This window comes from Melospiza melodia, chromosome 28, assembly GCF_035770615.1.
Source record: "Melospiza melodia melodia isolate bMelMel2 chromosome 28, bMelMel2.pri, whole genome shotgun sequence".
NCBI lineage: Eukaryota > Metazoa > Chordata > Aves > Passeriformes > Passerellidae > Melospiza > Melospiza melodia.
In genome coordinates this window covers 3,653,947-3,669,203 of record NC_086221.1, presented here as the reverse complement: position 1 = coordinate 3,669,203, position 15,257 = coordinate 3,653,947, and the positions used below count along the sequence as shown (strand labels likewise).

Sequence of the window (15,257 nt, the reverse complement as noted above, 5' to 3'; positions counted from 1 at the left end):
ATTCCCGGGAACCCCTCCCGGCACCGCGCCGTGCCCGCCGCAGGCCCCGCCCCCTGCTGCTCTGGCCCCGCCCCCGGCTCTATAACCACGCCCCCTCTATGACCACGCCCCTCAGAGCTCGCCCCGCTCCCGCTCTGGCCTCGCCCCCTCCCCTCAGACCACGCCCCCATCGGCGCCCTGGAGAGATGACCACGCCCCAGACGCTCAGGCCACGCCCATCGGCTGTAGCCCCGCCCACCACCCCAATCCCGGTCCCGCCCCCCCTCTGCACTGATCCCGCCCTCCCCGCGCTCCCATTGGCCGGCCCGCAGCGCCGCTGTCCAATGAGCGGGCGGCGCGGGCGGAAGTGCCGCTCGGGGCCGGAAGCGGCATTGCAGCCCCCGGTGAGGCCGCGGCGCTCCCGGTGCCCCCGGACCCCCCGAGCCACCCCCGGCCCCTCCGGAGTCCCCGGGATCCGCCGGCACCGCCCGGCCCTGCCGCCGCCATGTTCCTCACGCGCTCCGAGTACGACCGGTGAGTGCCCGCCCGGCCGCGGCTGAGTCACGGGCCTGGGCCCGAGCGGTCCGGGCCGCCCCCACCGGCGCCTCTCGCGCTGGGATCGCACCGGGAGCTGCCGAGCCCTGCCGCGGGACCGGGGATGCCGGGATGGGACAGACTGAGGGCGAGGGGAGCTCGTGGTGTGCGGGGATGGGGTACCCGGGGATGGGAGCGTGCCCGGGGGAGCGGGAGCGCTGGGAACGGAGCGGAGCACCGGGAGCGGCTGAGGGAGCGGGAAAGGGCTCAGCCTGGGGAAAAGGAGGCTCAGGGGGGACTTTGTGGCTCTGCACAGCTCCTGACAGGATGGGACAGCTGGGGGGGTCGGGCTGTGCTCCAGGGAACAGGGACAGGATGAGGGGAACGGCCTCAGGCTGGGCCAGGGGTGTTTAGTTTGAATATTGGGAATATTTTCATGGAAAGGGCTGTCCAGCCCTCACACAGACTGCCCTGAGGAGAGATGGAGTCCTCATCCCTGGAAGGGCTCAAAAACCACGTGGAGGTGGCACTTGGGGACAGGGGTGAGCGGTGGCCTTGGCAGGGCTGGGGGAGAGGCTGGACTCCATGACCTCAAGGGGCTTTTCCACTCTCCAAGGACTTTTCCACTCTCAAGGATTCCAGGATCCCATGCTCAAACAGGACCTGTCTGGCTCCTGGCGCTCCCTTTGCATTCCAGAGTGTTCCAGGACACCCCACCTGTTCTCACCTGTGCCTTGACCTGCTGGCTCTCCTTGAGTCCATGACCACCCTGGTCCCCACCCTGGGGCTGTGGACATGTCCCTGTGTCCCCTGCCCCACCTGTGCCCAGGTGGCTTCACCCTTGAGCAAGATTTTGGTTTCCTGACCTTCTCACTGTGTGTTCTCCTTGCAGGGGTGTGAACACCTTCTCTCCAGAGGGGAGGCTCTTCCAGGTGGAATATGCCATCGAGGCCATAAAGGTACTTTTAAAAAGTTTCCTTCAGAGTTTCCCTCAGAATTTCTGGGTTTCCTTCAAAGATTTCCCGAGTTTCCCCCTCAAGGATTTCCCGAGTTTCCCCCTCAAGGATTTCCCGAGTTTCCCCCTCAAGGATTTCCCGAGTTTCCCCCTCAAGGATTTCCCGAGTTTCCCCCTCAGAGATTTCCCGAGTTTCCCCCTCAGAGATTTCCCGAGTTTCCCCCTCAGAGATTTCCCGAGTTTCCCCCTCAGAGATTTCCCGAGTTTCCCCCTCAGAGATTTCCCGAGTTTCCCCCTCAGAGATTTCCCGAGTTTCCCCCTCAGAGATTTCCCGAGTTTCCCCCTCAGAGATTTCCCGAGTTTCCCCCTCAGAGATTTCCCCAGTTTGCCCCTCAAAGATTTCCCCAGTTTGCCCCTCAAAGATTTCCCCAGTTTGCCCCTCAAAGATTTCCCCAGTTTGCCCCTCAAAGATTTCCCCAGTTTGCCCCTCAAAGATTTCCCCAGTTTGCCCCTCAAAGATTTCCCCAGTTTGCCCCTCAAAGATTTTCCCCAGTTTGCCCCTCAAAGATTTTCCCCAGTTTGCCCCTCAAAGATTTTCCCCAGTTTGCCCCTCAAAGATTTTCCCCAGTTTGCCCCTCAGGATTTTCCCCAGTTTCCCCCTCAGGATTTCCGAGGTTTCCTTCAAAGATTTCCTTCAAAATTTCCTTTCCAAATCTCCTTCCAACCCCAGGCAGGGATTGCTCAGGACTTGTTGGAACCCTGGATGCTGAGAATTTTAAATTTTCTGTGCTGAAAGGCCCAGATCCACAAAAGAACACTGCATTTGACCTGAGGCTGTAAAGAAGGATTCCAAAATTGATTAATAGCACTGGAATTATGAGGGTGTAGTTAATTACAAGTGTGTAATATCACAGAATAGAAAACTTAAAATTGGGGTTTTAAAATATAGTAATAAATATGAAGGAAAATAGAAGTTTTAGGGTGGAAACAAATTGTTCTTCTTTACCTTCATCTTCATAGATTTGAGTGGTATTTTATAATTAAACAGAAAAGTCCACACTGCAAGCTTCAAGAAATCAATTATTAAGTTAAAAGAGAAATTAATTTAAATAAAATTTCTCATTTGGATAGTTTAACCTTAAAAGACCTTATGACAAGAGATAGTTAACCATTTTGTACCTTACTAATGAAAAACTACAAAACTCACAGCTGTGAGACTGTAACATTGATAAGAAACAATGAATACCTAAATCTGAACACAAACTATCATCTCAAGTACCTCCAATCCCTACCCCAATAAAAATTAAAAAAAAAAAGAAACAAAGAACCCACAAGGCCTAATCAGGCTGTGTCTGTTTCCTCCAGGCAAACATCCCACAGCTCTGCTCTTTTATGGGTCAGGAAGGACCAAAACCTGATTTTGATTTTGATTTTCCCCAAAATTCAGTGCTATGTTCCCTCTCTGTCCTACCAAGTGATTTATCCCCCAAAAAATGCAATCCAAAGCTGTTTATCCCCAAATCCAACCTAAACCACTTCTTGGGTGGATTTAAATGTAAACTGAAGGTCGTGTAAACTGAAGGTTGTTATGAACAAACCCACCTTTGCAGGGCCAAATGGCCTAAACATCCTTAATTGATAAATGTCCTTAATTGATAAATATTCCTGTCTGTTACATTGATGGAATGTGGGTGTTTTGCAATAAGTTTAAATTCGGAAAAAACCAGGTCAAGTAATGAGGGGAAAAAGCTCTGGGGTGTTTGAACAGGGCAAGAAGAGGAAGGGAAGAAGCTCTGAGGTGGTTGAACTGGGGAGAAGGGTCCTGACTTCGCCTTCCCTGTGTTGCTTTGGCTCCTTGGGGCACTAAAAAGAGGAATAAAGAAATAATGTAACAGAAAAAGTAATACAAGTATCAAGGACTCGGGAATTAAAGCTCCCAGGGGGATGTTGGTGGCCATGCTGGCTTGATTAATTAAAACACATCTCCTGCCATGCCTGTGGCTGTAGGTGCAGCTTTCCAGGGAATTTTGGGGGTTAAAATTAAACCCATGCCTTGAAGTGGGTGTTGGGAAGGAGCATTGCACACTGCAGCTGGGACAGTTGTGCCAGGAAGTTCCCTGGGGTGGGAGGGCTGGGATCCAGGCAGGGCTGGTGGGATGAAGGTGGGATTAAGGGAGGACCAGTGTGGGGGTTGGTGGGATTAAATAGGATTGAGGTAAGGGCTGGTGGGATGCAGATTAGAGGTTGGAAAAATCCAGATTAGGGGCTGGTAAGATCCAAAAAGCATTGGTGGGATCAAGGTAGGATGAAGGTAATTGTTGGTGCAGTGAAGGTGGGGTTAAGGTAGGACCAATGTTGGATTGAACAGGATTGAGGTAAGGCCTGGTAAAATCCAGATTAGGGGCTGGTGGGATCCAGAAAAGCATTGGTTGGATCATGATGGGATGAAGGTAATTGTTGATGGAATCAAGGCTGGGTCGAGTTCAGGAGTTGGTGGGATCAAGGTGGGACCAATGTGGGGGTTGGTGGGATTAAATAGGATTGAGGTAAGGGCTGGTGGGATGCAGATTAGGGGCTGGTAAAATCAAAATTAGGGGTTGGTAAAACCCAAAAAGCATTGGTAGTGTCATGGTGGGATCAAGGCAGGGCTGGTGTGATCAAGGTGGGATGAAGGTAGTTGTTGGTGGATCAAAGCTGGATTAAGTTTAGGAGTTGGTGGGGTTTGGGGTTAAGGTAGGACCAGTGCGGGCTTTGGTGGGATTAAATAGGATTGAGGTAAGGGCTGTTAAAATCCAGATTAGGGGCTGGTGGAATCCAAAAGCATGGGTAGGAACATGGTGGGATCAAGACAGGGCTGTTGGGATCAAGGTGGGATGAAGGTAATTATTGGTGGGATCAAGGTGGGGTTAAGGTAGGACCAGAGTGGAGGTTGGTGGGATTAAATAGGATCCAGATTAGGGGCTGGTAAGATCCAGAAAAGCAGTCGTAGGATCATGGTGGGATCAAGGCAGGGCTGGTGGGGTTAAGGTAGGACCAATGTAGGGGTTAGTGGGGTTAAATATGATTGAGGTAAGGGCTGGTGGGATCCAGATTAGGGGCTGGATTGGTAGGATCAAGGTGGGATGAAGGTAATTGTTGGTGGGATCAGGACTGGATTGACTTTAGGAGTTGGTGGGATTAAGGTAGAACCAGTGTAGGGATTGGTGGGATTAAATAGGATGGAGGTAAGGGCTGGTGGGATGCAGATTAGGGGCTGGTAAGATCCAAAAAGCATTGGTAGGATCATGGTGGGATCAAGACAAGGCTGTTGGGATCAAGGTGGGATGAAGGTAATTGTTGGTGGGATGAAGGCTGGATTGAGTTTAGGAGTTGGTGGGGTTAAAGTAGGACCAGTGTGGGGGCTGGTGGGATTAAATAGGATGGAGGTAAGGGCTGGTGGGATCCAGATTAGGGGCTGCTAAAATCCAGAAGAGCATTGGTAGGATTATGGTGGGATCCAGGCAGGGCTGGTGGGATCAAGGTGGGATCCAGGCAGCTGTTGGTGTGCCCAAAGTAGGATCAAAGTAGGGGCTGTTGGGATCAAGGCAGGGATTTGTGGGCTCAAGGTGACAGTTTGTGCAGTTGAGGTGGGAACCAGGCAGGGCCTGATGGGATTAAGGTGGGATCACAGCAGGATCCAGACAAGGGCTGCCAGGAGCCCCTGGGATCTGTCCCTGTGGCCCTGGTGACACTGAGGTGTCCTGCAGTCCTGGGGTGGAATTGCTGCCTGGGACTCTGGGGAGAACAGGAGATTATGGAAAGCCACGTGCCCAAGCCAGAGCTGCAGAGGAATGTGGGAAATTCTCTCACCCTTGAAGGTTTTAAAGAATTTAAAACTCTTTTCCCTCTGGCAGAGGAGAATTCCCAGGGCCTTTACACTCAGCAGGCTCCACAAAGTGCTGTTGCTTGGAGGATGTGCAGCTGGGGAAGGGGCTGAGGGAGCTGGGAAAGGGGCTCAGCCTGGGGAAAAGGAGGCTCAGGGAGGACTTTCTGGGACCCACTGGGTTCTCATGGAAATCCCATGGATTTCACCCTCCCCACAAGCTTGAAAATCCACCATGCCAAGCCAAGAGTGGGTTTGTGTGTGGGTGACACAATTGAATCCAAACCAGCTCACCTGCAAATAAGTCAGAGTTAGCAGTGAGATGGGTGTGAGCTGGGGCCTGTGGTGGTGTTTTGCAGCTTGGCTCCACAGCCATTGGGATCCAGACCTCAGAGGGAGTTTGCCTGGCTGTGGAGAAGAGGATCACATCCCCCCTGATGGAGCCCAGCAGCATTGAGAAGATTGTGGAGATCGACTCCCACATTGGTATGGAGGAGGGACTCACCCCTGTGCCTCAGATCACCCCTAAATTGTGAATTATTTACCAGAAGAGTCCATCCCCTGTCAATCTGGGGAGTTGTGTGTTGGGATGAGCCCTCCCTGCCAGGAATGCTCATCCCTCCCAGTGCACACCAGCTCCTGCTCACTGGTTTTGCAGGCTCTGAGGCAGCAGAAGGAGCTCCAGGAAGCAGAAGGAGGCAGCTGAAGCTCCATCCCCCTGCCTCAGTAACCTCCCCTGTGAAAGTTCATCCCAAATTTACTGCTTGGAGGGCAGGGAATTATGGTGGGCCTGGCTGGGGCCAGTTTCTCCAGAATCACTGATGCCACCCATGCCCTGAGCAGCCCACAATGGGCTCATGACCAAATATGTCACCCTGAGGGACAGGAAACTTCCAAAATTCCTGTGTTACTGCTCCATGGGCATGGGAGGAGCAACCTCCAAAATTGCTGTGTTGCTGCTCCATGGGCAAGAGTCCAATTTCCTCCTCCCAGGAGCTTGTGATGCAATCCCCCAGAGGGATCTGTACTGGGATTCCTGTGGGGCAGCCAGGGTCCTTCCCAGCAGGTTGTTCTGGAGCAAATCTGGATCAATGCCACAGACTCCTCAAGGCTGGAAAAGCCCTCTAAGATCATGGAGTCCAACCATCCCAACTGATCCATATCCCAAAGTGCCACATCCTCACTTTGAACCCTTCCAGGGATGGGGATTCCCCCAGTGTTCACAGGGCAGCTTTGCCAGGGTCTGACCATGCTTTCCATGGAAAAATAATGTAATATCTGACCTGAACCTGCCCTGGTGCAGCCTGGGGTTGTTCCATCTTGTCCTGGGAGCAGAGCCTGACCCTCCCTGGCTGTCCCCTCCTGTGAGGAGTTGTGCACAGCAAGAAATTCCCCCTGAGCCACCTTTTGTCCAGGCTGAGCCCTTTCCCAGCTCCCTCAGCCATTTTTGGTGCTCCAGTCCCTTCCCCAGCTCTGTTCCCCTCTCTGTACATGCTCCAGCTCCTCATTGTCCTTCTTGTGAGAAACCCAGAACTGTTCCCAAGTGTGGCCTCAGCAGTGCCCAGCACAGGGGGACAAATCCTTTCCCCACCTTCCCACTCAGGGACCAGCTCCTCCCTGCACCCCTTGGTGGTTTTGGGCATTTTGGAGGAAAACACATCCCAGATAATGAGTGGAATGAAACAGGAATGAGAAAGGAATGATTCCTGGTTGTCCTTTCCCTTGCAGGATGTGCCATGAGTGGCCTAATAGCTGATGCAAAGACTTTAATTGACAAGGCCAGAGTGGAGACTCAGGTAAGATCTGGCATCTCTCTAATTAAATTAGCAACACAAATCCCAGGAACTCCTGGGAATCCTGGGAAAGGGAAGATCATTCCATCAAAGGAGGCTTGGTGGGAGTGTAGGGGCTGAATGTTTTGGTAAAATATTGGATGTATTGGTTTTCTTTTTATCCCCTTAAATTTCCTGGATGCCTCAGGTGCTTGGAGGTCCCAGGTACAGATCTGTGCTGCTGCAAAGGATTTTCCTGGGGTTTTCTCCTGTATATCAGCACTTTTCCACCCTCTGGGGAGCTGTAACACATTCCTTCCAAAGCAGATAAATCCCTTCAGCCTTGCATTTCCCTCTTGGCACCCCAAGCCTTGGTATCCAATTTTCTGTGGATTTTTGTGCATCCCACTCTGCCTGATGCTTCCATGGGGGAACTGGCTGTGCCCTGAGTTCCACAGGGACTTTATCCTTGTGTCCCTCCCACCTCAGCCATGCAGGGGTGGGATATTTTGGGCACATGGGGCTCATGGGAATTTTTATTTGTATTTTCTTGCAGAATCACTGGTTCACCTACAACGAGACCATGACAGTGGAGAGTGTCACACAGGCTGTGTCCAACCTGGCCCTGCAGTTTGGGGAGGAAGATGCTGACCCAGGAGCCATGGTGGGATTGGGGGGGATTGGGGGGTGCTGGGGAACCCCCCTGTCCCCCCTGTCTGACCCATTCCCTCCTTGTCCTGCAGTCCCGCCCGTTCGGTGTCGCTCTGCTCTTCGGAGGGGTGGATGAGAAGGGACCCCAGCTGTGAGTTCTGCTCTCTTAATCCAGGGAAAAGACCAAACCTAATCCAGGGAAAAGACCAAACCTAATCCAGGGAAAAGACCAAACCTCCACTGCAAAATTCCCAGGCTGTTTTAAGGACTTGCTTCTGGGATTTTCCTTGGGTTTATCCCATTATGTCCCTGATAAGTTTGTTAAACCCTTTCCAGAGCCCCACCTGCTTGTTTGGCATGGAAAATCATCATATCTGCCCCAAACCCTTGCCTTTTTTAATTAAAAGTGTGGTTTCCTGGGGAGGAGGGAAGTGTTAAAGCTCTCCTCATCTTGAGTGTATTTGTACCTTTCCCTAAAGGAGCGGCAGAGCCACTAGTAACATAATCCATGTGACATTCCTTGGGGGAGGTGTTGGAGCAGCTGTAACCTGAACTCAGTGCTTTAAATGGCCTCACTGGAAGTGGGAAAGGCTTGGCAGAGCCAGACCAGTCAGGGGAAAAAAAAACTTGCTGAATTTATTTAAAAAAAAAAATGAGGATAAGATGAGGAATCCGAAGGGAAATGGTTCTCTGAGGAAAGAGCCCAGAAGCTCTTGGGAATGAATCCCAGCTCCAGCTGTTCAGGGAGCTCTGGGGGTTGGTGGGAGAGTCCCTGGGGTGCCCTGGGGAGGAATGGGGTGCAGGCAGTGACCCCCTGTCCCCACAGGTTCCACATGGATCCCTCAGGGACGTTCGTGCAGTGCGATGCCAGAGCCATCGGCTCCGCCTCTGAGGGAGCCCAGAGCTCCCTGCAGGAGGTTTACCACAAGGTAAGGGCTGAATTTGGGGTTGGGGGTCTCCTCTGTGGGTCTGGGGTACCTCACCACCTTCCAGGATCCCCTCATTCCCTCCCCAGTGAGGATTTAGGGCTGGGCTGGAGAGGAGGGGCCTGAGCTGCTCAGGGCAGGATCACTCCATGAGTAGGTGCTGAGGATCTCTACTACTGAGAGCTGCTCCCAGCAGCTGCTCTCTGCCTGTGAGATAATTAAGGCCATGTCAGGAAGTTCTCTATAAATAAAAACTGAGCTCTGGGTGCTGCTGTCAGCATCAGGCTCTGTGTGGGTACAGCTGGAAGCATCCTGAGCTCACAGCAGCACCTTCAGAGAAGGGAGCAGTTTTTGTGCTGGAAGTTCTGCTCATGTTTGATATTAAATAGGAATTTTTTCCCCCATGATGAGAGAATTGCACATTTTGGTTGGTAAGAAACCAAACCCTGATGAAAAGCACAATTAGTGATGGTGGCTGGGAAGACTAATTTGTTCACTAGAATCTTCAAATTACCCAAATCCTGGATTGTGAGCCCTTTTTCAAGTGCAGAGTTAGTGAAACACAGCTGTGCTGCACATCCCTCTGGCTCTAGGGATGCCTGGGATTTAGCAGATTAAATGCAGCATGGAGGATTCTGCCTGGAGGGAATCTGACTTTTGGGAGGGAATTGGTGAAGAGAAACAGCCCCTCCTGTCCCAGATAAACCATTTTAAATTTTCCAGATTTATGTGCCCAAATGAACCATTTTTAAACCTCACAAAGGCAGGATTTCACTGTCCCTGTGGATATCCCTGCCCTGCCTGCTCCAGGCTCCCAGGGATGCTGCAGATCCCTTGCTAAGCTGCTCCTTTGGCTGCCTGGCCCAGGGGATTTGGGAGAGGGGAGGGCCAGGGGCTGAGCCTGCAGCTTGTCACCCATCAGCCATTTGTTTTGCAGTCCATGACGTTAAAGGAAGCCATCAAATCTTCCCTGGTCATCCTGAAGCAGGTCATGGAGGAGAAGCTAAATGCCACCAACATTGAGGTGAGTCCTGCTGGAGTCAGGATTGCCCCTGGAGCAAGGAATGGAGCAGCTCAGGCCTTCCTGAGGTCCTGCAGGTGTTCCTGCCCTTTTCATCACATCCTCTGGGGCATTTTGGAAAAGTTGAAGCTTTTCCCCTTCCAGAGGTGCAGAACCTGGTCTGTTTTCATGGCTGATCCATGTGGTATTTGCACCTCCTCAGGATAAGATGAGTCTGACTCCCTGTTCTTAGAAGGCTAATTTGTTATTTTATGATTATAAATAATTATATTATAAATATTATATTAAAGAACGCTATACTAAAACTATACTAAAGAATGGAGAAAGGATTCTCTATTCTATATATAGAATAGAGAATATACTATATATATAGTATTCTCTATACTATAATAGGAAGGTTTAGTAAGAATGAATAGTAAAAACTCATGACTGACTCCTCAGTCTGACACAGCTGATGGTGATTGGTCATTAATTAAAAACAATTCACATGGAACCAATCAAACAATAATCAGCTGGTAAACCATGTCCAAACCACATTCCAGAGCAGCAAACACAGCAGAAGCAATCAGATAATATTGTTTTCATTTCTCTCTGAGGTTTTTCAGCTTCCCAGAGAAGAATCCTGGGCAAAGAGGATTTTTCAGGAAATGTGACAGTGACAGATCCAGGATGAGCAGAAGGGATTCTCTGACCTTCTCTAGTCAGCAGAACCCAACATGCCACCCAGACTGCTTCCCCTGCATCTAACCATTCTTTTTTGCCTTGCTGCTTGTAATATTAGAAGGAATGAAAATCACCCAGCTCCTGGGCTGCTATATTGGTCCTGGGGCAGTGCCAAAAATCCCCTGGGCAGTGGGAGCAGCAAGGATCCTCCAGGAATGGCTGTGCCCTGTGCCCTGGGGGCAGGCAGCACCCACAGAGCCCCAGAGCTGCTCCTCAGGCTCCTTTTTGGGTGGGAAAGCTCCAAACCCCCTGCACTGGCTGGGGTAAGAGGGAGATGAGAAGCCAGGCTGGTGTATAGAGTTTGCTTCTATTTTGGGTGGGTTATGAGACACCAGACCTTTGCAAAGTGTGGCATTCCAGCTCCTGAGCTGCTCTCTCCTCCCCTTCCTTCCCTCTGAGTGCTGGGGAACCTTTTCCCAAACAGCCCCAAGCTATTCACCCCATTTTTGTGTTAAATTTTGCTGTGGGGGGACCATTCCTGGTGGCATTCAACTTCCTTTGGAGGGGAAGGCCAACAGCACATGGAAACTTGGATACTGTGTCCCAAAATCATTCCTTGGGGCTGGAATCTCCTCCCCAGGTGCTCTCCCAGCCCTTGGCCATACATTTTTTCCTGGTACAGTGCAGGCAGAGGAATGTGTACAGTATCCTGATGTCATGTCCCTGTTTAACAGGGCTTAACTGTGCTTGGCACAGCCCTGCACTGGGGTGGCATGGTGCAGGGGGAAGGACAGCAGGAATGTGCTGAGGATTAAAAGGTTTCTATTGACTCAAGGCACCCCCTGGCTGAAAATGTGCCACCTGAAGAGCTCTTTGCTTCCTAGAAGTATGTGCCTCTCCCATTCCTTGGCTCTGGCCAGGCTGCTGTGGCATTTTCCATCTAGGAACAAAGAGAAGAGGGAAAGTGTGGCTGTGCAAGAGTTAAATCCATTGGTGGCAAAGGTCAGGAGCCTGAAAGGACTTGACAATTTTAGATTAATGACTTCCCTGTGAAGCCTGTCAGGGAGGTGGGGAGAAGGTGAGGGACAGGTGTGGAGAAGCAAAGGAATTGGTGTCTCTGCTGGTTGTAGTGTTCATTAAGGGTTTTTTGGTATTTAGAGCTGATTTTGGTGCATAAATCTGGCTCTGGTTGGGCCCAGGATCAGTCCAGGGTGGTTTGGTGCCCACAGCAGCTGGGGCTGCCCCTGGGTCCCTGGAAATGTCCAAGGCCAGGCTGGACAGGGCTGGGAGCCACCTGGGATGGTGGGAGGTGTCCCTGGGGTGGCTTCAAGGTCCCTTCCAAACTACTCCATGACTGAGGGGCCTAAAGTGGCATCTCCAAGATTCTCCACCTTGTCTGAGAGGTCTGGGTGAAACCTGGGCTGGCAGCAGCCCTCAGGCTGAGTGTGGGGAAAAACACCTGGAAAACAGCTCATGGTACCTGCCTGCCCTGGATCAGGGGTTCCTTGTGCTGGTGAAGGGGGGGATTGTGAGAAATCACCTTGGAAGAGCTCTGGGATCTGCTGGGATGCTCCAGAACTTTCCTGCAGGTTTTTGGTTGCATCCATACTTTGATCCTGGAGAGTCAAACCATGTGCCCAGTGCCTGTGAGTTCAGGGGCATCCCAGCCCTGCTCCCATCCCATCCCATCCCATCCCATCCCATCCCATCCCATCCCATCCCATCCCATCCCATCCCATCCCATCCCATCCCATCCCATCCCATCCCATCCCATCCCATCCCATCCCATCCCATCCCATCCCATCCCATCCCATCCCATCCCATCCCATCCCATCCCATCCCATCCCATCCCATCCCATCCCATCCCATCCCTACTCCCATCCAAGCCCTGTCCTGTCACAGACATATTTTATGAAAATTTTTATGAAAAAGCTTCAGCTTCTCCATGTTTTGTTGCTTTGGAATGTGATTTAGAGAATTCTTTACCCAGCCTGTGAAATTGTTTTTTACTTGATGACCAATGACAGCCACCTGTGTCAAAGCTGTGAGCAGCCACAAGATTTTATTATCATCCTTTTTCATTCCTTTCAAGCTTTCTGATGAAATCCTTTCTTCTATTATTCAATATAGTTTTAATATATATTTTCTTTTAATATAATATATACCCTAAAATAATAAATCAGCCTTCTGAAACATGGAGTCAAGATTTTCATCTCTTCCCTCATCCTGGGACCTCTGCAAACACCACCACCCTGTCCTGTCCCCATCCCAGCCCTGTCCTGCCCCATCCCAGCCTATTATGGGGTACCCCAGCTCATTCCATGCCATCCCAGCTCTCTCTGGAGCCCTGGCATTTCCACTGGCACAGCTGGGCCTGCTTTGGGCTCCCATCCCTGAGCCAGCTGTGAATATTTCTGCTCATTCTGCTCACTCCTTTGCAGAGGCAGGAATTCTCTCCTGGGAGGTTTTTGATGGCTTTTCCTGACTCTGACTCTGTGCTGTCCCTCTTTTCCGTAGAGACCTCAGCCTCAGTTTCCCTGAGCCTCCTGAGCTCCCAGACAGGCCAGGATTGGTTCCTGGAGGAGCAGAATCCTTTGGAGAGAAAGGAATTCCAGGCTCCTTCTCTCATTCAAGTATCTCTCATCCCTGGTGCTGCCTCTGGAATGTTTCTGCTGTCTGCCCTGGCTCTGTGCTGTCCCTGTTTTCCTTAGAGACCTCAGCCTCAGTTTCCCTGAGCCCCTCAGCTCCCAGAGAGGCCAGGATTTGTCCCCTTGGTTTCTGGAGGAGAAGAATCCTTTACAGAGGCAGGAATTCTCTCCTTGATGGCTTTTCCTGACTCTTTGCTGTCCCTTTTTCCTTAAGAGAGCCCTGCCTCAGTTTCTCTGCCTCATTTTCCCAGTTTTTCTGAGCCCCCTCAGCTCCCAGACAGGCCAGGATTTATCCCCTTGGTTCTTAGGGAAGAAGAATCCTTTACAGAGGCAGAAATTCTCTCCTGGGAGGTTTTTGATGGCTTTTCCTGACTCTGAGCTGTCCCTCTTTTCCTTAGGGATCTCTGCCTCAGTTTCCTTCCAAACAGGATTTGTCCCCTTGATTCTTGGAGGAGCAGACTCCTTTGCAGAGGCAGGAATTCTCTCCTGGGGGGTTTTGATGGCTTTTCCTGGCTCTGACTCTGTGCTGTCTCTCTTTTCCTTAGAGAAACATTTGTCCCCTTGGTTCCTGGAGGAGCAGACTCCTTTGCAGAGGCAGGAATTCTCTCTGGGATGTTTTTGATGGCTTTTCCTGACTCTGACTCGTCCCTCTTTTCCTTAGAGATCTCTGCCTCAGTTTTCCCAGTTTTTCTGAGCCCCCTGAGCTCCCAGACAGGCCAGGATTGGTTCATGGAGGAGTAGAATCCTTTTCAGAGGCAGAAATTGTCTCCTGGGAGGTTTTTGATGGCTTTTCCTGACTCTGAGCTGTCCCTCTTTTACTTAGGGATCTCTGCCTCAGTTTCCTTCCAAACAGGATTTGTCCCCTTGATTCTTGGAGGAGCAGACTCCTTTGCAGAGGCAGGAATTCTCTCCTGGGAGGTTTTTGATGGCTTTTCCTGACTCTGACTCTGTGCTGTCCCTCTTTTCCGTAGAGACCTCAGCCTCAGTTTCCCTGAGCCTCCTGAGCTCCCAGACAGGCCAGGATTGGTTCCTGGAGGAGCAGAATCCTTTGGAGAGAAAGGAATTCTCTCCTTGATGGCTTTTCCTGACTCTGTGCTGTCCCTCTTTTCCTTTGGGATCTCTACCTCAGTTTCCTCACAGACAGGATTTTTGCCCTTCATTCCTGGAGGAGCTGAATCCTTTGCAGAGGCAGGAATTCTCTCCTGGGGGGTTTTTGATGGCTTTTCCTGGCTCTGACTCTGTGCTGTCTCTCTTTTCCTTAGAGAAACATTTGTCCCCTTGGTTCCTGGAGAAGCAGAATCCTTTGCAGAGGCAGGAATTCTCTCCTGGGAGGTTTTTGCTGGTTTTTCCCCCATGGAGTGGGAGCAGTTCCCACTAAAATTCCCTGCTGCTGCTCCTCTTGAGGAGGCTGAGTCAATGCAAAGCTATTTGTGCAGCAGGCAGCTATTTTAGGGCACCATGGAGCTGGAATGATCCTGGCAGATCAGCACAAGGAACAGCTGCTCCCTGCTCTCCTCAGCCACATTTAACCCCTTGTTCCTTCTCTTGCAGCTTGCCACGGTGGAGCCTGGCATGAAATTCCACATGTACACAAAGGAGGAGCTGGAGGAGGTCATCAAGGATATTTGAAAAAGAGGGAGAAACCCCTCCAAAAGCTCAAAGCCCTGCCCTGACCAAAGGACCTGGTGCAGCTCACCCAGCTCCTGGGATTTCCCTCCCCACAGCACCTGCATCTGCTGCTCTGCCAACTCCAGAGGTTTTTTTTACCTTTTCTGGACAGAACTGAGCTTTGCCCGAGGAGGGAATGAAATAAATCATTTTGTTACTCTCACTGGGCTCCTCAGCAAGGGGGGGAAAGGTGGGAAGGGAGGGATTTGGAGCCCAAACTGGGGGTGGTGGATTGGGACAGCAGCTGTGCCAAGGGCACTGCCAGGCCTGCTGCAGGAGTGAGTCTCCCTCTTGTGGTGCTGTCCATGGGGAAATCCAGGTGTTATTCCACACTTCTTTTAAAAAAATAGAGAGTTTTAAATCTGTTCAGTGCATTCCTCCCTCTTTCTCCAGTGTTTTTTATCTGTAAAAGAGTTCCTGGAGCTCCATCTGCTTCCCTGCAAAGAAATCTACACTCAGCCTTGGGGTTTGTGTTTGAAAAAAATCCAGAACAACTGATAGATCAGAGCCCCCCAAGCAGAAACAGGGAAAATGGGCTGAGATAACCCCTCACCACTGAAATCCTGCAGGTACCACTG

The 15,257-nt window shown here is 51.2% G+C and overlaps 1 protein-coding gene across 1 annotated transcript; it reads left to right on the top strand.

Annotated features, from left to right (window-relative positions):
- The first annotated feature begins 393 nt into the window (after positions 1-393).
- On the top strand, positions 394-15,044 carry PSMA5 (proteasome 20S subunit alpha 5). The gene is made up of 9 exons (XM_063178198.1): positions 394-513; positions 1,406-1,472; positions 5,690-5,816; positions 7,059-7,126; positions 7,659-7,766; positions 7,846-7,904; positions 8,580-8,682; positions 9,617-9,703; positions 14,563-15,044. Exons 1-9 carry the CDS (start codon positions 485-487, stop codon positions 14,638-14,640), a joined length of 726 nt encoding a protein of 241 aa, XP_063034268.1. The 5' UTR covers positions 394-484; the 3' UTR covers positions 14,641-15,044.
- The last annotated feature ends 213 nt before the right edge of the window (positions 15,045-15,257 follow it).